Consider the following 20,687-nt stretch of genomic DNA (forward strand, 5'->3'; position numbering starts at 1 on the left):
GGGCTTGTTTGAAAGAGCTGATGCTAACAAACTAGCCTGAAAGCTAAATCTCAGTGCCTGGAAGGGCACAATTGGCCTTAATTCCAGCATTAACCATCAGTATAACCAGCAGTTTAGCATATTACTGCTAACCATGTGTACGCATTCAGGGTATTTTAGGGCCAATCCACAAAAATGCTAACGATAAACTGAGCGCTCACAATAGAGCACGAACTTTATAATGATTTTATAGCCACCAGACCTCAGCAAATGACTAATTCTGCTTCCATGACGACTGTTTTGGTTGGTTTAAAGGGCACAGAGATGCCGACACACTGCGCCATGTCCCCTAGCATTCAAATGCTACGATAGCGCGCTAATAATATCAACATGCCGGTGTTGGCCGGTTCGTTTTACATGAATATCAACAGAGAAAATCTAAACCAGACATGTATTAACTGCTCTATTTGAAATTGTTGTGTAGAAAGGTTAGCGTCGCTGACCCGAGCTAACACAATAGCATCAATCAAGACGTCAGGCGCTGTATTTTATAAAGTCATGAGCGATGTCATCGCGTTATCCCGCCTAATGACTTTAGCTGTAACCACATGTTTTGATTTACAGTTTTATACATGTTAGCATTTATGCGTGTTTTCTCCCAAGCCCGGCGCCTCCAGCTGCGTTTCCTAATCGTGTCCTTGGATTTTCGGATTCAGAGATTTATGTGCGCAACCTTTGCCAGAGTTTGTCGGAGGAAGTTGGAGAAAGAAACCAGAACCCCAAACAACCAAGACAGATTTTGTTTTGGGGTTTTTTTTTTGAAGAGCGACGGGCGAAAAGTCAACTTTCAGAGGCGCTCGAGGTCAGAACGGAGAGGCCAAAGACTCGGTGACGAGTCTAAACAAAGAACAGCTGGCGTCACTCTGCTCCCTGCGACATTCATCCTCAGGGGGGCAGAAATGTCAATGCTAGCTTATGATGGATCCCTCTGGGGACCCCGAGAGTCGTGTCCCAACAGTAGCGAGCTAAACAGCGGGAAAAGATGCTAAAACTAAAGTGGGGCTAGCGCAGCTAATAAGAAGCACTCTTGGTGTGAATGGCCAAGTGAAGCTAGCTGTGGTTAAATATTTGGGGGCGTGGCCAAAACCCGGTGCCTTGATGCTAATGTCAGGATTTTAAAATGAAAGAAAAAGGATATTTTTTTAAAAAAAAGTCGCGCTCTGTTGGTTAGCACACCTGCAGCAACACGTTCCCCAGACGTTGCGCAACTCCCTGATCGACACGGAGCCGGGACATAAGGGCCCTGTCCCGGGAGCTGTGCACGCGTTTATTTTGGCTGGAGGTCAGCCTAGCGCCGTTTACCCTCTTCACCTATCAGACGTCTCACCCCACCGCTTCCCTCCTCTCTGCCCTCCCCCTTTTCCTCCCAGCCCTCCATTTCTCCCTCCTCGCTCCAGGCTCCTCTTCTCCTCCACGTCTTTCCCGACCTCGGAGACCGGCGGGATGGAGGTCAGGGTGTGGATCTTGTGCGTTCTGGCGGCGCTCCGGCTGAGATGGACCGCGGCTCAGGCTCAGACCAACTACAGCAGGTAAGTTTGGACTTTTCGAGGCGGGAAAGCGGAACTTTGGCGCCGTCGACGTTCCTCTCGTACGTCTGTTTTCTGCTCCCTGCATGTGCACATGTGGCGCGGCCCATTAACACCCACATCTGTCCACATTAACGACTATGTGTGCAGGGCCCCGCCCCTGGTAGCAGGGTTGATCGAGATGTGGCTCCGTAAACACCGAAAATCACAGCGTTCCTTTGAACACCTCGCGTTTAATCGACTTTCAACCCTTTGAAAGCTTCAAGCGGGTTTATTTTCTCTCTTTTTGGGGGGGAACCGCCCCACTCAGAGGCTTTAGAACGGTCCTGTGGACCGTTGAGCCCCTGACGGGTCAGGCGAAGGGACGCCGCTGACTTTGGGATTCAATTGCGGCCTGTGTCGCAACGGTGCAAAAATAGACCATAATGAGCACGTGCGCTACGCCACGCTCAACGAAAGAGTGAATCTGACTCAGTCAACGTCAAAATTAACGAGTTTGGGGCCCGGGAGGCTGATCGGATCTGTGTTTATCTCCCTGTGAAAGAGCGGGTGTGTGTGTGTGTGTGTGTGTGTGTGTGTGTGTGTGTGTCGCTCAAGGCCACCACGCGTGAGACGGGTCGCGGCGAGCACGGCCGGCGTGCAGAGGAACCGCAACAGCGCACGCACTGTACGGTGGCTGCTGGGCGGGCTGGACCCAGTTTAAGGAGCCTGCAGGAACCTCCCCAGGATCTGGAGAACAGAGACGGACTGTGTCACTGCGGTTCTCTGTGAAGCTGTGTGTGTGTGTGTGTGTGTGTGTGTGTGTGTGTGTGTGTGTGTGTGTGTCGGGGGGGGGGGGGTTCAGACCCGTCGCCTTGAGGTGCTGAAGCTGGTGTGATTCTTGTTTCAGGCCCACCTTCGAATGCGGAGGCCACCTGGTCACAGACTCCGGCATCGTGGCCAGTGAAGGCTTCCCGACTCCCTACAAACCCAACAGTAAATGCACCTGGTACATCACCGTGAGTATCACCTGCCTGCAATGAAGCCACGCCCCCTTTTTTGGGGGGGGGGGGTTAAAACTCTGACGCTGTTTTAGGTCAGAACCTTTCATCGGAACTGTGCAAATCACTTCACTTTCAAAGATTCGGACAGTTTTGCCGACGAGACCTCCGTTAGCCAACACGCTGAACACCTGTGGCATGCTAACAGCAGCCAACACCTGTGGCATGCTAACAGCAGCCAGCACCTGTGGCATGCTAACAGCAGCCACACCTGTGGCATGCTAACAGCAGCCAACACCTGTGGCATGCTAACAGCAGCCAGCACCTGTGGCACGCTAACAGCAGCCAGCACCTGTGGCTCCAGGCGATGCTCATTAAGCGTGCCAGCATCTCCCTCCCCTTTAGCCCCACCCCCCAATATGGTCATGTCAGGCTTTGGGTTATTGTTCGGCACCTCGAGACAACTTTGACTGGAAGAGACGCATTATAAATAAAGCTGAGTGGGATCAGAACCCTGGCGTTGCCGTGGTAATTTGTGGCGGGCGGTTCTTTGTGGGGCCAGGGTGAAAAGGGGCCACATAGCTGGTGTCTGGCGAGTAATTTTATCGGTCAGACCAAACTGACCAGGGCAACAAAAGCAGCATCGCACCACCAACTCTCCTATTTTTGACGGGACCTTTAGCATCGCGTTCACACCGTTCACTTGTGGGTTTTGCTCAAAATGGCTCAGAAATGTGGCTCAGCTCTGAACAAAGACCTGTTGTCCTCATGCAGGTCCCAGAAAGCCACGTGGTCATGATATCCTTCCGCCTCTTCGACCTGGAGGCCGACCCCACCTGCCGCTACGACTACCTGGACGTCTACAACGGACACTCCCGCTTGGTGCAGAAGCTGGGCCGGTTCTGCGGGACGTTCCGGCCCGGGGCTCTAATCTCTACCTCCAACACCATGATGCTGGAGATGGTGTCGGATGAAGCCACCGGAGGAAGAGGATTTCTGGCCTACTTCAGCGCTGGAAAGCCACATATGGAAGGTTCTTTGCCTTCTGCTTTGGTGTTTTGTTTGGAACTAAAAGGTTCCAGAGGCCATCAGAGGAGTTCAAAGCTCCTCTGATGGTTCCTCATCAAGTTCCTGTGGGGGAGAACAGGTAAAAATGAAGCGCAGCAGCAATTTTCCTGTTTCTACAGAGGACCAGTTCTGTGGTGGACGGCTGACCAAAGCACACGGTTCTGTCAAGACACCAAACTGGCCCAACTCCAATTACCCAGCAGGCATCAGCTGCTCCTGGCACATCTCCGTGGAACCCAACAACGTAAGCCACTGAAGCTGTTTCCATACTGGTACCTGAACCTTCAACCAACTTGTTCTGGTGTCTCGGTAGCCTGAAACCGACTTCCGAGAGCCGCACGTTAACCTCCAGCTACGCTAGCCAGCGAGCTAAACAAGCTGACCCCTCGAGCGTTTGAGAGAAACACTTATCGAAGTGTGAAAAACGGTCCCACAACGACAGTCGGCGGTGCGGTTGCACCAAACGACCTCTAGAACTCCACAAATTCATTCTGGTGATGTAATTTGCGGCTCTCGAAATTTTGTAGAAGCCGGTATGAAAGTACCGGTCTGGAGGAACTGTGGCCCTCCAGGACCACGGTGCAGCTGTGTTTGTGTGTCTGAAGGTCAAATGAAAGACTTCTTTGAGCCCCTGGAGGCGTGACCAGACGCTCCAGGAGATGGTAGCTATGGAAAGAGGAAGTGAGAGCGAGTGAGGGACTAAATGACCTTCTGTGTGTTAAGTTCTGCGCTGCAGTCTGGGAGAAACCAGCCGGCGATGTTTGTCTCAGCACTAATATCGAATCTCCGGTTGTGGTTTTTCATCGTTGCCCAGGTGATCGAGGTGAAGTTCGAGAAGCTGGACCTGGAGCCCGACACGTACTGCCGGTACGACTACGTGGCGCTGTTTAACGGAGGGGAGAACGATAACTCCCGCCGGATTGGGAAGTTCTGCGGCGACCGGGCGCCAGGGTAGGGTCGCCACCATCTGTGTTGCTTCTCAAAGAACTTGTCCCAAACGTCGTTCTGACATCTCGCCGCCTCCACAGAGTTATCGTGACAAAGGGGAACCAGCTCCTCGTCCAGTTTGTCTCCGACCTCAGCATCACTTCCGATGGATTCATGGCTCACTATTCCAGTGTGCCCCGTGGAGCCCGGGCACCGACTAGCACAGGTGACTTCATTTATGGACCGCAGACCACATCGATGCCACACAGACCAAACAAGCCCATCAAACCGATTCCAAAACCCAAGCCGAAACCCAAATCTACCCTGAAACCAACCAAAAAACCACAGGTGAAGACACCTGTGAAGCCTCCACCACGCAAACCTACCAAGAAACCAGCAGTTAAACCCACAGCTAAACCGAAACCGGCTAAGCCAACACGGAAGACACCTGTGAAAAAACCAACCAAACCAACACCTAAACCTCGAGTTAGACCAGTTGCTAAACCCACGCCCAAACCAAAGGTAGCTAAACCCACACTCAGGCCGAGAATGAAGCCCAAACCCACACGCAAACCTGCACCAAAGCCCAAACCCACTTCAAAACCTCGGCCCAAACCAGCAAAGCCGACATCCAGGAGCGGAGTCAAACCAACGGTCAAAGCCAAGCTGAAGCCTAAAGTGACCCTCAAGCCCGGAACAAAGAAGACCGTGACAAAGAAGCCGGTCGTGAGCAAGAAACGTGAGTGGAGATAAGAACAACCCACCGTCTGCCGACAGCCGGGTGCAGTCTTGATCCACACGTGACGCTTGTGTCCCCACAGCTTTACCAGGGAGCCCACTGTGCAAACAACCCTGCAAGAGGACAGGAACTCTTCAGTCCTCGTTCTGCCCTCATGACTTCGGTGAGCCGCGTCCACGCCAGGCTTCCGCCCGCTTCCGACACAACTTCTCATATTTGTCATCTCCCTTTTCCCTCCGTCCTCCAGTCATTACTGGTAAGGTCACGGCTCTACTTCCTGGTCCGAGTTCGGCCAAAGTGGAGGTGTCGTTAATCAAGGCTTATAAAGAAGGACGCCTGAACGTCACCAGGTCAGGACCGGCCGCGTCCATCACCCTGACCTCCACCTGTAAGAGATGTCCTGGCCTCACCAAAGGTACAGAACCACCCTCGCTCCTCGTACGCAGACGATGTGATGTTATATTTCACTGTCCCGACGCTTCCTGTTTGTCTCCAGGCCTGAACTACGTGTTGATGGGAAACGTGGACGCCCGGGGCAACGGTGTCCTCAGCCCGTCCAGCTTCACACTCCTCTATAAACCCATCCACGCCAAAGCGCTAGCTCTCCTCTCCCGCAAAGCTTGCTGACACCACCCGGATCGGTCGGCACGTCTCCGACTCTCCCACTTGTAATTTACATCAAGTGCAAAACACAGCTAAGTGTTAGCATTTGACACAAGTATTATATTTTGTATGTAAATTATATTTCTATTATCAAAAAAAATGTCAGGTCTTGTTTTATCATTTTATCCATATAGAACATAGCATTAGCATCCTTAGCTGAGCTGAAGAACATTTGTCAAGACAATAAAATTAAAGGTCAGGGCACGTTAAAATTATCTGCCTTAGATTACTAAAAACTATCACATTTTACCAATCCTATCAAATGGCTACTTACTAGCAGTAGTTAAATATATTTTTGAATTGACACCTAATCAAATTATTTAGAAGTCATATTGGTCACACAATATTTGTTACGTATTATTTGCTTTAACATTAGCCACCATTAGCATGAGTGTCTTATTTTACTTTCACAGTCAAAAGAACAACACTGCCCTGCTAAACAAGCCAGTTTAATTTTTATTTTTCTCTCCAAACCTGATTAATTACAAACACTTGGATATATTACATATTTGGCTTTAAACATTCTAAAGTAAATTAATGAGCATGTTTATATATTTCATTGATATTAATAGCGTATAACAAAAATTACAACGTCAAATGATGTTAAACGGCAGAATTCCTGATAAATGCAGAGATTTATTGTCTGGTAAAGTGCGTCATGGTTAGCATGTGAAGGATGATTAGCTCAGTAGATCAGTGTCTGTTTATCCTGAAATCGACTCTACACGTCGTCGGGATCGGCTCGACCCAGCAGGCAGCAACAGACCAGGACACAGCAGCCACCAACAAAGAAGAAACCCAGCAGGATGTAGACCAAGGTGGTGGTCCAGAACGCAAACAGGTACAGCGTCCTGTCGCAGTACGGATCCGCGGCGGTCTTGTCGTAGTTGGGCTGGTAAATGGAGTAGATCCACACGTTCCCTGGAGAAACCCAGTTTCACTCACTCATCTGTTTTGTTTCGGAGCGGCAGGAACTCTGAGAAACCCGCAACCCTCAGTCTTGCGTTATTTGACTTAATTTAATGGACTTCCTGCTGCCTCTCACGGATGATTTTTAAATTTAAGAGCGCAATCTTGGGGCCTTTGTCGCCATCTAGTGGCGTTCCTGTGGTACTGCAGCGCGCCACAGTTGACCCCGGGTTCCGACAGCAGAGGAACTCACCTGCTACGAACCAGCAGAACAGGAACAAGGTGGTCAGAGAGTTCCAGGCGGTGCAGACCCGACTGAGGGGGTTGGTGGGCTCGTCGTTGACCTGACGGGAGCACGGCAGGCAGGACAGCAGCGCCAGGGCCAGGGTGAAGACCCCCAACACGATCAGATAGATGGGGATGTGGGGTTCCCGGGGACAGTTGTTCAGGTAGACCGCACCTTTAAGAGACAGTGTTATAAAAAAGGAACAAGTAAAGACTTCTTTACACTCATTTACTCACCAATGGCGATTTGAGCGACCGGCATGATGCAGAGGGCGACCTTGGAACACACTGAGGGGAAATAAGAGCAGAGGTTAATGTCTGGCAGCACAGACGCTCCAGAGACAGATCCAGTGACCCGATCTGACCTAGGATCGGGGTCGGGGGTTGAGGCGGGTCCCTGATGCGTTGAAGCAGAGCAGTATTGGACATGATGAAGGCGGAGGAGGCGCAGGAGGAGGAGGAGGAGGACCGAACTGGAGCGAAAACAAGAGCAAACAGGTTCAAATACACGTTTGTCTTTGCAGGAGCCAAATGTGTCAATAACACAGGTGAAAACTTGTTTTGGCTGCACAGGATGCAACTGGAAACGCCTCAAAGGTCAGATATGATGGGGGGGGCAAAACATCGGACCCCTACGATACCAAGATGGCCGCCTATTCACGTCGAGGAAGCCGAATAACGTTTTTCTTCCCTTTGACGTTTAGACACAACGAAAGACGCACGTTCACGAGGGAACGATCGATCAGAAACGTCCGTGGACAAAACCCGTGTTATTAGCGTCACGGGAATCAATTAGTCACATGCTAACAGCAACCAGTGATGCATTTGGGTGCGATTCCGAGGAGTCAGATGGTGCGAGCCCTCAAAATCGTTTATATTTACAGGATATTGAGACGTTGAAGGAAAAAGACAGCTGATTTCCTCACTTTTTGTGAATCACCACAATCACACATGACTTCCTGTGTTATAACACGATGCTTCACTATCTGCAGCTAAATGTCCCGTGACGAGCAACACTGAAGTGGCAACATCGCATTTATAGGCAAAATATCACCTGATTTTCTTTTCATTGCTATTTTTCACATCTTTTGCTGCTCTCAGTTTTAATTTGCCCTCACCCATTTTTCCCCTTTTACAGTCACTATTAAATTGCAAGTTGTGTTTTATATTGTGACAATAAAACTGAATTTTAATCTGAATCAAGGCGAACAGCTGGAAGTTGAAACAAATGCAACGTAAATGACTTCCAAAAGGTCAGAAATCCTGTTGAATGTTTTAATGTTCGTTTCAGTTTAGATGTGAATCACCGTTTGCCTTTCTGGGCTGAAAAGTGCGAAACAAATACACTTTATTCCTCTTTTTACCATCATCAATAACAGAACTAGCTCTGAGAAGCTCTTTGCTGGGGAGGGAGGGGGGTGTTAGTCATGGAAGTGTAATAACACGACGTCAGTTCAACCACTCCATGGCTAATACACTGCAACACTGACGTCACGTGGAATTAAAAGCATCTTCTGAGGCTTGGAAAAGAACACGGGGTGGTTTGTAGAACAGGTTTGGAGACAGAAGCCTGCAGGTCTTTGATCACGCATTCACCTTTCACCCCCTCAGACTTCAGCCTTTAGGGCTTCTGTCGGTCTCTTTCTACCTTTGGGGAAAAATACTTGTGTAGAATGTGATGTGTCTGCACTACCGCGAGTGGCCACTGGGAGCGCCGGGGGCGCTGTTTTCCGCCACTGCTTCGAATTCTGCGTTTAAACCAAAACGACAGAAAATTGTGGTAAATTTGGACGCGGCTGCTTATTAACGTGATTTAAAACGCGCCGTTCCGTGTAAATCTCACACTGGTTGAGTTTTCACGTTGACTCCTCGATGCAGATGAAGTTTGTTTTTTGTTTTTTAAAAAGCGACAGGGAAAGAAGTTTGACAGCATTCCCAGTAAGTCCAGTCGGACCAACACTACAGGTACGGCGATTGGAAACAACTCTCCCAACTGCTCAAAACCATCCGAAACGCGGATATTGTGAGTTAGAAGTTTCAGTCTGACTTCAGTCACATGTTAACCGAATGCGGTCAGATAGCAGATTAAACTCCCGCTGCTATTTTTATTTCGCTTTCCCTCCCTCAGGCGACATCAAAAGAACCTGTTTTTATTAACTCTGGCCGACAGATTCGCACATAAAATCACAGTTGGGTGATTCCGTTAGTGAAAAGTCGTGTGTTTACCTGAGAGCTGCTTCGCCTGCTGGTACCGTGGAGCTGCTGACAGCCGCACCTTGACCCCCTTCAGCGGCGCGCATGCGCACAAGCCATTCTCAGACACGTTCCGGCTGCGGATTCAGACAAGAATCCACAAATACCAGAGTTCTGTTCTAAATAAAATACAACAAACACCGAATTTGATAGTTGATCTATGAAGGAAAAGGTCTCGTCTTAAAGAAACAAGCTGAAAAAAGAGGAAAAGATGGTCAAGGAAAACAAATGTAAACTTAAAGCGAAAGTAACGATGGAACAAAGATAAACGGAGCTCACCGAACATTTCTAAAACTCTCGGAATGTTGCCTCTCATCTCCTAAATCTTTGTTAATCTTAATCTAACCAGGTTTCGGTGCATCAAACCGGATTTTCAAAGGGATTCATTCCAAAAGGCGAACTCCTGAATCACCTGCGCAGGTTTGGAGGAACAGATAAGGATCAGGTGTGCCTCTGGAGGTGGCCCCGCCCACTTCTGGGAGACAAGGCGGGAAAAGGCTTCTGGTTTCCATGGATACGTGCGATAATCCTGCATCTGGAATTATTATTGTTGCGTTAACGCAGGTTGCTAATGCGGGCTGACATTAGCCACCATTAGCATTTGTGTGATATTTTTATTTCCCATTTAAAGGAATAATGCTAACAGGCTAACAATCCATTAAGGATCCCCCATATGTAATTAATTTAACACCTGAATATATTAAATTTTTAGTTTTAAACATGCTGAAGTAACTTAATGAGCATGTTTATATATTCAGGTGTTTGTAATTAATCAGTTATGTGCTATTAACACAAAAATTATAGTGGTCAAAGGAGGTTGAACAGCAGAATTCCTGATAAATGCAGAGATTTATTGTCTGGTGAAGTGCATCAAGCTTAGCATGTAAAGGAATAATTAGCTCAACACTTAATGTGTAGAACTCTGTTTGTTTGTCCTGAGATGGGTGAAATCGCCTCTTTACATCGTCGCGATCGGCTCAAACCAGCAGCCACAAACAGACCAGGACACAGCAGCCAACAACACAGACGAGACCCAGCAGGATGAAGACCAGGGCCGTGGTCCCGAGGGCAAACAGGTACAGCGTCCTGTCACAGTACGGATCCACGGCGGTCGCGGTCTTGTTGTAGTTGGGCTCGTAAATGGAGTAGATCCACACGTACCCTGGAGAAACCCAGTTTCACTCACTCTAATGGATTTTCGGTTTAAAGAGTTCTGTTTCGGGTACGTTGTAGTTCCTGTGGTACTGCGGCGCGCCACAGTTGACCCCGGGTTCCGACAGTAGAGGAACTCACCTACTACGAACCAGCAGAACAGGAAGAAGGTGGTCAGAGAGTTCCAGGCGGTGCAGACCCGACTGAGGGGGTTGGTGGGCTCGTCGTTGGCCTGACGGGAGCACGGCAGGCAGGACAGCAGCGCCAGGGCCAGGCTGAAGACCCCCGACACGATCAGATAGATGGGGATGTAGGGTTCCCGGGGACAGTCGTCCAGGTGGACCGCACCTTTAAGAGACAGTGTTATAAAAAAGTAAAGACTTCTTTACACTCATTTACTCACCAATGGCGATTTGAGTGACGGGCATGATGCAGAGGGCGACCTTGGAACACACTGAGGGGAAATAAGAGCAGAGGTTAATGTCTGGCAGCACAGACGCTCCGGGGACAGATCCGGTGACCCGATCTGACCTAGGATCCGGGTAGGGGGTTGAAGCGGGTTCCTGACGCGTTGAAGCAGCCGAATATTCAACATGATGGAGGAAGAGGACCTGGAGTGTACACAAGAGCAAATACACGTTTGTTTGTTCACTGGAGCCAAATGTGTCAAAAACAGGTGAAACACAACTTAAAAAAAGGTGGCAACATTTTTGCCAGCGTTGCATTGTGGGAAACACAAAGTGATTTAAACACGATATTCCGTAAAAAATTGAAATCATAATATTTGTGCGCTTTCTGTAGATGATACAAAAACGACAAGGAATAATTCGCGCAGCCAACACCTGTGGCATGCTAACAGAAGTTAAAAATCCTGCACCAAACGCTGACAGTCAGTCGTGAATTCTAAGTTTCAGTTTCACCGTTAATCGGAAGCGATCCGACACATCAAATAAACCTCTTCAAAATTCGCTTTTCCAGTCAGGCGACGTTAAAAGTTGTTTTTTGTTCCCCTAATAAACAATGAAATGACTTCAACAGAATAAAATCACACCCTGGTGATGTTCGGTCAGTGAAAAGTCGTGTTTTGACTACCTGAGTGCGGTTCGGCGGGAGGGGACCGTGGAGGGCTGCCAGGCGTCGCCCCGGCTGCAGGAGCCAGTTTGGGGCTCACGGTGAGCCCCGCCCGCCCTGACTTACTCAACAATATGGGCAATAACCGCCTTTATTAGGGCCAATTCAGTATCAGTCCATGCAGATTTTAAAAACTTTTTAATCAGTTTTCACAATAGGGTGTCACAATCTAAGGTGGCCAACTCTGAAAGACTTTGTGGTTCCGAGTCCAACTGTTCAGAGCAGGAAGAGCAAATGAGACCGGGCGCGTGTCTGGAAGGTGGCCCCACCCACTTTTTGGAGGCGGGAAACGACCTTTGGTTTCCATGGATACCTTTCATCGCCCCACTCCTGGGATAGTTCAGTTGTGTGGGTCTGTACAGCTTTTTGACTACTTTATCTACACTAATGTTAACAAAACTGACAACAGACATTTGTTTTAATCATTTCTTACAGAAATACAGTAAAAAAAAAACAACAGAAACAGTCCCACAAGTATTGAGATACATTAAAGAAAACAGTTCTGCTGTAATATTAAACACGATGTCACTCCAAACGTTTTGGCAGTTCGGCTTTGATCAGGACGGAAGATCTGACCAGCAGATCGGCGTTAGCTGCGCGGCTTCAGCGCCTTTTCTCAGTTCCTTGGTCGTATCACAGGTCCGTGAGGCAGATGCTGGACGATGTCTCCACGTAAACAATCCCCCGGTGACCCGTCCGGGTGCGCCCACCTCTGAGGTCGATCGCGCGGCCGCGGCCCGTCTCCGGCTCCGCGGTATGGAGCTGAGCCCTGCCGAGGAGCGAGTCCCGGAACAGGCCTCTGCCCCACACCTGGAGAGGAGAGGGGGTTACACAAGAAGCCACTAGAACCTTTAGGGTAAGAAGGCAGGATACCTGGATGGTGATGTGGGTGTCCGGGTATCTCCGGTAAAAAATGGCTCTGAGGTTGAATTCGGGGTTTCCCTGAGCTCTGAGGACCTGTGATCGGACAGCTTGGTTCTCGCAGCGCACCACAGCATAAACATCTGGAGCTGGGGAACAAAAATACGGAAAATATTACAGTTTTGCAGACTTTTAGCTCTTAAATTGCACGTCCGAAATAAGATACTTCGCAGGAAACTGAGTTTCTGAAACAGTGAGATAAGATTGGGGCGAGTATATGCAAACAAGGCTCAGAATTTGACTAGCAGCCATGTCGTCTGTCTATGCTATGCTACCCTCTACCTGGTTCTGCTTGGCTCACCTGTTTGTTTAGGAGTGTTGAGCCCCGACGCCCGGCGCAGGTGGACCGTGGTCACCACAGTGGGTTGAGATAGAAGGCACTGAAACAATGGCGGCTGAGGCAGCTCCTCTCTCAGTTCCCTGAACAGATAAGAGATTAGCATGAAAGTTCCACAGAACTTCCACAGATTCCTGCAGCCCTAACGGCCTTCACCTTAGCCGGACGTGGGCGTGGCAGAAGACGCGCAAGAGAAAGCGTCCAGCGACCCCTGGCAGAAAGGTGGTGGGCAGGATCACGTAGCGTCCGGGAGCCAGAGTGGCCCTCACAGTCACGGTACGGGAGTCCATGTAGACTGAGCTGGCCGCCTTTTCCTCTACACGCTGCACCCGGCTGGACCGGTTCACCTCCACCTGAGCAGGAGGTCAGGTTCACCGGAATGCTGTCAGTTATGTGTTACCGCAGCAACAGTCTCACCTTGAGCACCTCGAAGCCGATGGGGAGGTTCTCTCCTCCTCCGTGTTTCCTGCGTATCCTCCTGTCCTCCTGCTGCAGGCAGATCAGCACCTCCTCCTCTCTGCCTCCCACCTCAAACGTGAACTGGAGCAGACAAACACGGAGGGAGTCAAAGATGAAGCTTTCAACGTCGCACAGGAGGTTTCTGTAGCTTCACCTGTGGATTGTGCAGAAACGTGTCCCTGTGGTTGATGCATCCTCCACATCTGCTCCTCTTGTCCACCTCTGCTTCACATCCTCCCGCCTGCTTGGTCGTCCTATCCTGACTTCCTCCTTGGAATGATGGAGCTGAGGCCCACTCCCCATAGAGGTGCTCCTCCCGCCAATGAGAGCTGGGCCACAGGAGGAACCTCTCCACGAGGCGACACACCACCACGTCCGTGAAATAGTGACAGAAATCCTGGAAGTCCATCCTGAGGGAAAGGAACAGCCATTAAAACGGCAACCAGACAGACCCTGTACAGCAGGAAAAGTCGTACCAGAACTCCCCGACATCGCGGACAACGAGGCCCACCTTCTCTCTGTCTGCACGGCTCATCTGCTGCCACTCCTGTGACCTGCGGGGGGCAGTGAAGCAAACATTTACAATCTGACACCGAGGTTTTCGCTCAAGTCCGACAAACGTGCCTAACCCCTGACTCCAGGCACCGGTCCAGTCCGCCGTCCCCCACGGGTTCCTCATGCGCAGCATAAAGAGCCGTGCCACCCCCTCCTTCTGCACCAGCCGGTCCCCCAGCCGCACCTTCTTCACCGCCGTGATCCCGTAGGCGTGTCCTCGCACAAGACCGCAGTCCAGCACCGACTCCACCGTCTCGCCCTCTGCTGGCTGAGAGGTGGGAACATATTTAAAGTTTGGCTTTCACTGCTTGGCTCGGGGAGTGAAAAGAATCGTACCCGAATGGAGCAGGTGATGAGCGCTTTGCGTTCGTGCGCTTTAGCCAACGTCTGGAAGAACGTCCGCCTCTCGTCGCTCCGCAGGCGGAGAGCCTCGCGGTCCAGACTGAGGGGCTCCGAAACCCCACCGGTGAAGTCAATCAGAGCCTCTGTGGTGTTCCCGCCCTCCAACGCCTCATAGCAACCGTTTAGCCTAGTTACGGACCACAGAATGATGACGTCAGCCGGTCGATAAGGAACAGAGCGTGTGACCTTTAGGTGATAGACTAGAGCCCTTACTTGGCGTAGGCTTTCTCTAAAAGGGCGCTCCAAAACTCCCGCGGCGTAGCGGAGCGGCAGAAGAGCAGCACCCCGTCTCCGCTTACCGGCAGACGGTCGTCCACAACCACGTCCGTCCACCGGCCGAGTCGCCAGAACCGGAAATGAAAAATACCCGCGTACAGGTCTGGATGCTTCGGATTCCATTCTTGTTCCGCGTGGTCCGGGATAACCTGGAGGAGAGGACAACGATGAAGAGGAAGGAATCAAGGAAGTAAGAGTGCAGAGGACTTAGCACCTTCTTCCAGAGCGACGGCTCCGACGCCAAGCAGGAGATGGCGGCGACCATCCAGCAGTTGCCCAGGCTGCCCTGGTGCAGGTCACGAGTGCTGATGCCGTCCACAAACAAGCGGGGGTCCTTACATATCTCCTGGAGGAGAAAGACGCCGATGTCAGCCATCGCAGCTCCGACCACATGGTGTCCTGCTCGCCCCCCCGTCGCCATGACAATTCAACCTTTGGATGGACCCTTTAAAAAGACTTTAACTGTAGATGAGCGTCAGCAGCGTTTGACCCGACCTGTTTCATCTTACTGCTGACGGCGGAGATCCGACCTGACGACCTCGGTTTATCCAGGGTCAGGTGACAGCAGGAGAGCCGCCGCTCGCGCACGAGTTCATATCAAGTTAATAACCAGCAGGAGGCTCCGAGTGTCCGAGCAGAGCGAGGCGACAGATGTCCCGCCGCCACGGTGATACGAGCACGGTGGAGCGTCAGGAACGTTCCTTTTAGTGTCCACATCCAGGGTTCTGGAGCCCAGCACGCCGTGGTCCCACAATCCAAATCTGCTAGCATCAATAGCAACGAGCTTCAAACTGACGTTTGCTATTTTATAAAGTAGGTTGTTAAAATCTGACTCTGCCTGTGAGCATTTCAGGATGCTCGTTGAACATTTGACACCGCTAGCTAACATGTGCCAGAGTTCTACCACAGCAAGCTAACGACAGCTAAAAACAGTTTAACGAAAAAAAAAAACACTTTCTCTTTTCGTTACACTGTCTCTAACAGAGAAAAACGATGCTTTACACACCTGTAACACAACGCGCCCATCAGATATTTACTGTTTTTAACCATCCTGCTCAAAGGAAATGAATATCAGATACTGTGCTACCATGGCAACAGGCCTCCACACGTGTGGTTCAGGGAGATTTGTTGTTGTTGCTGAATGTCAACCCGAGTGGCCCGATCCGTCTTTAGGCTGAGCCCGATTCGGAACACCCAGCTAAACTACATTATTAACGCTCACAGCTGCAGACTATTTAAACCCTGTTGCTGCTTTCTAAACACAAATAGAGGCGAAGCCCGAACCGTCGCCGCCCTCCGGTAATAGAAAGGCCTTTCATCACGGCCCTGAGGCCGCCCTCTGCATTTAGACGCGTTCCCTGCTTGTCTGAACACGTCCGACCCGGTTCTGCCTCACCTTCGGCCTCTTCCAGGTCAGTCCCGGCGGCGGCTGCCTTTTATAGAAGAGCGACTGGGCCGACGGGGGGAACAGGGGGTCCTTGAAGAGAACGCCTCGATGCAGGCAGGCCCGCCTCAGCTTGTGGAACTTTTGACCCTGGAAACTGTGGACGGGTTCTGGCATCCTGGCTGGAGAGGACAGAGACACAAAGAGAATGTTCGATGGGACAAATGAAGAACATTTGACTTAATTACAGCGTGGAAATGACTATAAAGTCCTCACAAAGATAGACGTTCTCTTACCTTTTGGTCCACGGTCTAATCCTTGAGTTCAGGCCACAGATCGAGGACTGTGTCCATATCACCTGAGACTGGTTTGACTGGGGTCCGCCTGCACGCAGGTGTGAAACGACGTGTAACTTTATCTCCCTCCACACAGACGGCAGACGGTTCACCTGGCAGGTGGCAGAACAGGCGAGGGAGACTCAGGTCCATCAGACACGGGACCCAGACCTGCCCTGGACCACTCCGATGGGGGTTGTCCTCCGGTGTGAGACTGTCCGCTGCTCTGTCCCCGTCCCCCCTGGCGTCCCGTCTCCTCCTCCTGGTCTCCTCTGCAGACTCCTGCAGGATCCGCTGACACCTGAGAACACAAAGTAGCGGGCGGGTTCTATTTTAACCACCTCGCTGCCAAAATATCTCGTTAATTATCGCCTCGTTCCGACAGAGTTCGTGTCTGCTGTCGTCTTTCAGCCCAATTAAATCCGTCATTTTGGTTTTATTTGACTTGGATCTTCTCCAACCAGGCTAAATTTACCCTCAAGGGGTTGATTAATGGAGGGGGGGTATTTAGGATTTCTATTTTTAAAATAAACATCCCAGAATACTCAAACGGACCTTTTATCTGTTGACACATGAAAACACGAGTTTTTACCTCAAAGTCATTTCTGCTTGCTGGAAATCCTTAAAATGTTTGTCGCACGTCCTCATAAGCTGATTTTAACTCAATATATCAACATAGTATTGTAAATTTATGTGGTGTGAATTTATTTCTTGTTTATTTTACTACGATTATGTGTAACATATTTATCATGCACGCTATTAGGACCATAAATGCAAGATTATATTCCAATAACCTGATATAAATAAATGTTTAAACAGGCATAAACAGCATATTTAGAACAATTATTAATAGACATGAACTGGAATCATTTAGGAATTTCCAGTTTTTATAGGACAACATCGGAATCGCTCACTTTTCCTGAAGAGTTCGGTTTTTCTGGCATCGACTCGCCGGACTCCTCCATCGGTCATCGGCTGCTCTGGTCTGGGAGGTGCCGATGTGGCCGGTGAGCTGAGTCCAACTGTTCGGAACTTCGCGACAAATGGACCTCACGCAACTGTCGATGGCGGTTTTATTTTGGGTCTTTGCTGGTGCCGCAGCGAAAGACGACGAACGGCTGCCGAACCGATGCGAAGGTGGGACGAAGCGAGCCGAGCCGAGCCGTGAACAGAACCGGGGAGTTCTAAAGTGGGCTCATTGTTGTCGTGTCTCCCTGTGTCAGTCTGTAAGTTTCTGACGGTCGAGCTGCAGGACGCCCTGGAAAAAACGGGTCGGTCCAAAGAGGTTCTGGAGGTGGGAGAAGTTCTGGATACAGGCAAGAGAAGAAGGAAAATCAAATACAACACGTCGTAAGTGGGCCCAAAGAAGCGCAGAACTTTATAACCCATAAAAGAGAATGTAAAGACAGTTTATTGCGGTATAATAACAATACATGCGCTAACATTAGCCTTCCGAACAGACAGAAGCTAATTCAATCAGCTAAGTTTTAGCTTGCATCAGTCACGTCCGGTAAGAGCTGTTTAATCCGCAGTTATTAGCAGCCGAACTCGTTTAAACGTGCTTTTACAGTGCATCATCTCACTCAGATGTGGTTTTGCTCACTTCCAAGTCAGAAATGTGTGTAAATATTGACGGGTCCCCCTCCATGGCTGCCAGCGCTGCCCTGTTTCTACAGAAGCCCTGAAAGGACAAACTTGAATTCAGACCTCTGCCTCCATCAGCGTGGCCTCTTGATTCGCATTCCTGCCGTTAATGTCGTGTAAAACTGCAGGGAAACCCGACTGACCGAAGCCGTGGACGACATCTGCCAGCGCGTCCTGCAGTACAACGTCCACGCCGAGCGGCCGGGCAGCCTCCGCTACGCCAAGGTGAAGCGCGCGTTCCGTCGGCCCGGAGACGGCGAGAGCGGAGTTAACGTTTGCTCCTCACGCAGGGGGCCAGTCAGACCATGACCACCCTGAGGAACCTGGTGCACAAAGGCGTGAAGGTGGAGCTGGGTCTGCCCTACGAGCTGTGGGACGAGCCGTCCCTGGAGGTGACGCACATGAAGAAGCAGGTGCGGTCCGAATAGACGGGTCGGGCGGGGATTCGGAACTTCTTCGGCTTCAAGGCGTGCGTGTGTTGGCAGTGCGAGACGATGCTGGAGCAGTTCGAGGAGGTTGTGGAGGACTGGTACTTCCACCATCAGGACCAGCGGTTGGAGAACTTCCTGTGCCAGAATCACGTCCTGGAGACTTCGGAACAAGGTAGAGGACAGGCGGCGGCACGAGTTACACAAACAGCAGAAACTACCGACGCGTTTGTCTGTTGTTCCCCTCTCAGAGTGTCTGAAGGAGGTGTGGAAGGGAGACGTGGGGAGCGACGGAGGGGCTGAGAGTGGCGCCCCCGAGGGAGAGACGGCGAAGGCTCATGATGGCGGGGAGCTGTGAGGGGCCGGGAGCAAAGGATGCAATAAAATGACCTCAGTTTATACGAAGGCTTTCAAGTCGTCGTTTAAAATGTCGGATTTAAGAGCTTTACAGGTATTTTTCCTCGAAATTTGCTGTTCTGTTGTTTGGACAGTGATTTTTATGTAGTTGCTGTTACACCTGTCTTTATGTTGATATTTTTTATGAATAAATACTATTCTTCAACATTTTCCTCTATTCTCATGTCTAATAATCAAAAGAGATCTATTTGAACGTGGCTATCTGGCGCCCCCTGCCGGTGCTTAGCGGTATTACACCAATTTGCTGATAGACAGAGGTGTAGTTCGCATGCGTCGCCACCAGGCGTCGCTACTTCCCCAAAGGTAACATCCTGATATATCAACATTAAACACTTCAGAATATTTACAAGAATTTGGATGCGAGGCTGCTTTAGCCTCAGATACCCCAGCGTGGGCCACCTAATGTCCTTTACTTGAGCCTGCTAATACGACTTGCTTTGGCCATTTACTGTCGCTATAAAATAAAGATTAGGTCTAGATATGTCTAATTTTGTTCTTGCGGTCCTATTTCTTGTCTTTTATTGTTTTTGTTGCACAAACATTCAGCCACAGGAGGGCAGTAAAGAGAAGCTCAGCGGACAGACAGGAGGGGAAAAAAGTTTAACTGGGTAATTTACCAATTTTCCCTGCAGATCTTTTGCAACACGCCCAGCATTGTTCCTTCTGTATCTGTGTTGAATAAAAATTGGATTTAACCGAAAAATTCACTTGATTTATAAGCAGATTACCCTTTTATTGAGAACGGTTTTAAAAGAACAACAGACGGCTCGAAGTGAAAAACTAAAGTTGGAACCAGGCTATCGCGTCTTGATTTATAAAGTTGCATCATACGCGGCGGATTTCGGTTGTTGCCGAGCGCCTGTCGAGATGTCAGCGTTTCTCCGGTGCAGCTAGCTTTTTTTTAAAATCGTCCCTCTGGGACGCTGTTACACCATCAGAAGCAGAAGGTACAGCAGCCATGGTTACGCTGAGCGTTGCTGGTTTAAATGCTTCTCCTCCACGGTTCCTCTCTCCATCCAGTACCTGTCAGCACTCTCAGATAAGACGATTAAATTGTGATAAAGACGTCCGTGGCAGCTTGGAGCTGCCAGGGGAGTTTCGGCGCCAAAACTCATCAGTCGTCACCTTGATTGACTGTATTAAAACAAATAAATGACATTTTTTTAATCACATTTTGCGATCAAAGCCGATAAGAAAAACCTGTTACAACAACGTCTGTCGTCTCCTTCCTTTCTGACTGTAGAAGGATGGTGTGTGTGTGTGTGTGCGTGCGTGTGTGTGTGTGTTTGTGCATGTGTGTGTGTGTGTGGTTGGGGGGGCACCATCTGCTTGAGGCTGAGGTCCCTAAAATTTGCGTAACATGTGAAATATCTTGACTTTAAACCAAGAATCCACCTGAAACCTCTGGATCGGCTCGTATGCTCAACCTCAAAAGGTCAAGGGTTAAGTCCCCCCCCCCCCCCGATGGTGGGCTGCGGTATCACTGGCTCCCTGGTCAAACTGCAGCGGGCCTCACCCTGAACCCTGAGGAACACCCGTCCTCTCTGGATTTTAGCTCAGCTTTATAAACATTTCCTGCAGATGTGAACTGCACCACAGCCCCCCCAGGTTCCAGGTAGCTGCGGAGATAATCGTCATGCGCGGATGCTAACGCTATCGTAGCCTCTCAAAATGCTAGCGGGGCTGATCCATCCAGCAGACAGGGACGCCGGTGTTGTTTTTTCAAACACAGTCAGCCTTATTTTGACATGAGTCTCAGCGCTTTCGTCGCTTCAGGGTGCAAACTTTGGCAGGAAAAGACACCTGAGCTGTTCCGCTAATCAGTTAAACATTTTCTCCCATCATCACGAAAAAGCC

The 20,687-nt window shown here is 50.0% G+C and overlaps 5 protein-coding genes and 1 long non-coding RNA gene across 11 annotated transcripts; 3 read left to right on the top strand and 3 right to left on the bottom strand.

The window, feature by feature from the left end:
- Positions 1–1,408: 1,408 nt before the first annotated feature.
- Positions 1,409–6,157, top strand: pcolceb (procollagen C-endopeptidase enhancer b). The gene is made up of 9 exons (XM_057027446.1): positions 1,409–1,568; positions 2,455–2,563; positions 3,320–3,578; positions 3,733–3,857; positions 4,428–4,564; positions 4,642–5,279; positions 5,362–5,442; positions 5,527–5,694; positions 5,776–6,157. The coding sequence occupies exons 1-9, from the start codon at positions 1,483–1,485 to the stop codon at positions 5,904–5,906; spliced, it is 1,734 nt and encodes a 577-aa protein (XP_056883426.1). The 5' UTR covers positions 1,409–1,482; the 3' UTR covers positions 5,907–6,157.
- A 228-nt stretch (positions 6,158–6,385) lies between these two features.
- On the bottom strand, positions 6,386–10,027 carry LOC130522757 (transmembrane protein 272-like). Of its 2 annotated transcripts, none has more exons than XM_057027450.1 (6): positions 9,802–10,027; positions 9,363–9,508; positions 7,502–7,609; positions 7,374–7,424; positions 7,105–7,311; positions 6,386–6,863 (listed from the first exon to the last, which is right to left on the bottom strand). In XM_057027450.1, exons 3-6 carry the CDS (start codon positions 7,563–7,565, stop codon positions 6,664–6,666), a joined length of 522 nt encoding a protein of 173 aa, XP_056883430.1. In that variant the 5' UTR covers positions 7,566–7,609; positions 9,363–9,508; positions 9,802–10,027; the 3' UTR covers positions 6,386–6,663. The 2 variants fall into 2 exon arrangements, with proteins under 2 accessions (XP_056883430.1, XP_056883431.1); XM_057027451.1 differs by having other exon boundaries at positions 9,669–9,811.
- Positions 8,791–9,529, top strand: LOC130522760 (uncharacterized). The gene is made up of 2 exons (XR_008949696.1): positions 8,791–9,101; positions 9,307–9,529. It is a non-coding gene; the product is annotated as an uncharacterized LOC130522760 (long non-coding RNA).
- Positions 10,028–10,219: 192 nt separating the features above from the next.
- LOC130522759 (transmembrane protein 272-like) lies at positions 10,220–11,762 on the bottom strand. 2 transcript variants are annotated; one of them, XM_057027452.1, is made up of 5 exons: positions 11,634–11,762; positions 11,073–11,152; positions 10,945–10,995; positions 10,683–10,889; positions 10,220–10,551 (listed from the first exon to the last, which is right to left on the bottom strand). In XM_057027452.1, the coding sequence occupies exons 2-5, from the start codon at positions 11,134–11,136 to the stop codon at positions 10,367–10,369; spliced, it is 507 nt and encodes a 168-aa protein (XP_056883432.1). In that variant the 5' UTR covers positions 11,137–11,152; positions 11,634–11,762; the 3' UTR covers positions 10,220–10,366. The 2 variants fall into 2 exon arrangements, with proteins under 2 accessions (XP_056883432.1, XP_056883433.1); XM_057027453.1 differs by lacking the exon at positions 11,634–11,762 and adding an exon at positions 11,462–11,518.
- A 31-nt stretch (positions 11,763–11,793) lies between these two features.
- LOC130522752 (calpain-5-like) lies at positions 11,794–17,395 on the bottom strand. Of its 4 annotated transcripts, XM_057027443.1 has the most exons (15): positions 17,256–17,393; positions 16,455–16,642; positions 16,303–16,390; positions 16,019–16,188; positions 14,837–14,968; positions 14,560–14,771; positions 14,281–14,473; positions 14,019–14,212; positions 13,866–13,943; positions 13,544–13,799; positions 13,348–13,470; positions 13,087–13,283; positions 12,895–13,013; positions 12,546–12,682; positions 11,794–12,482 (listed from the first exon to the last, which is right to left on the bottom strand). In XM_057027443.1, exons 4-15 carry the CDS (start codon positions 16,181–16,183, stop codon positions 12,306–12,308), a joined length of 1,983 nt encoding a protein of 660 aa, XP_056883423.1. In that variant the 5' UTR covers positions 16,184–16,188; positions 16,303–16,390; positions 16,455–16,642; positions 17,256–17,393; the 3' UTR covers positions 11,794–12,305. The 4 variants fall into 4 exon arrangements, with proteins under 4 accessions (XP_056883423.1, XP_056883421.1, XP_056883424.1 ...); XM_057027441.1 differs by having other exon boundaries at positions 16,303–16,686; positions 17,256–17,395; XM_057027444.1 differs by having other exon boundaries at positions 13,357–13,470; positions 16,303–16,642.
- Positions 17,337–18,979, top strand: cnpy4 (canopy FGF signaling regulator 4). The gene is made up of 6 exons (XM_057027449.1): positions 17,337–17,478; positions 17,565–17,691; positions 18,114–18,210; positions 18,276–18,398; positions 18,471–18,588; positions 18,665–18,979. Exons 1-6 carry the CDS (start codon positions 17,385–17,387, stop codon positions 18,769–18,771), a joined length of 666 nt encoding a protein of 221 aa, XP_056883429.1. The 5' UTR covers positions 17,337–17,384; the 3' UTR covers positions 18,772–18,979.
- Positions 18,980–20,687: the final 1,708 nt, after the last annotated feature.

Source organism: Takifugu flavidus, chromosome 3, assembly GCF_003711565.1.
Source record: "Takifugu flavidus isolate HTHZ2018 chromosome 3, ASM371156v2, whole genome shotgun sequence".
Lineage (NCBI taxonomy): Eukaryota > Metazoa > Chordata > Actinopteri > Tetraodontiformes > Tetraodontidae > Takifugu > Takifugu flavidus.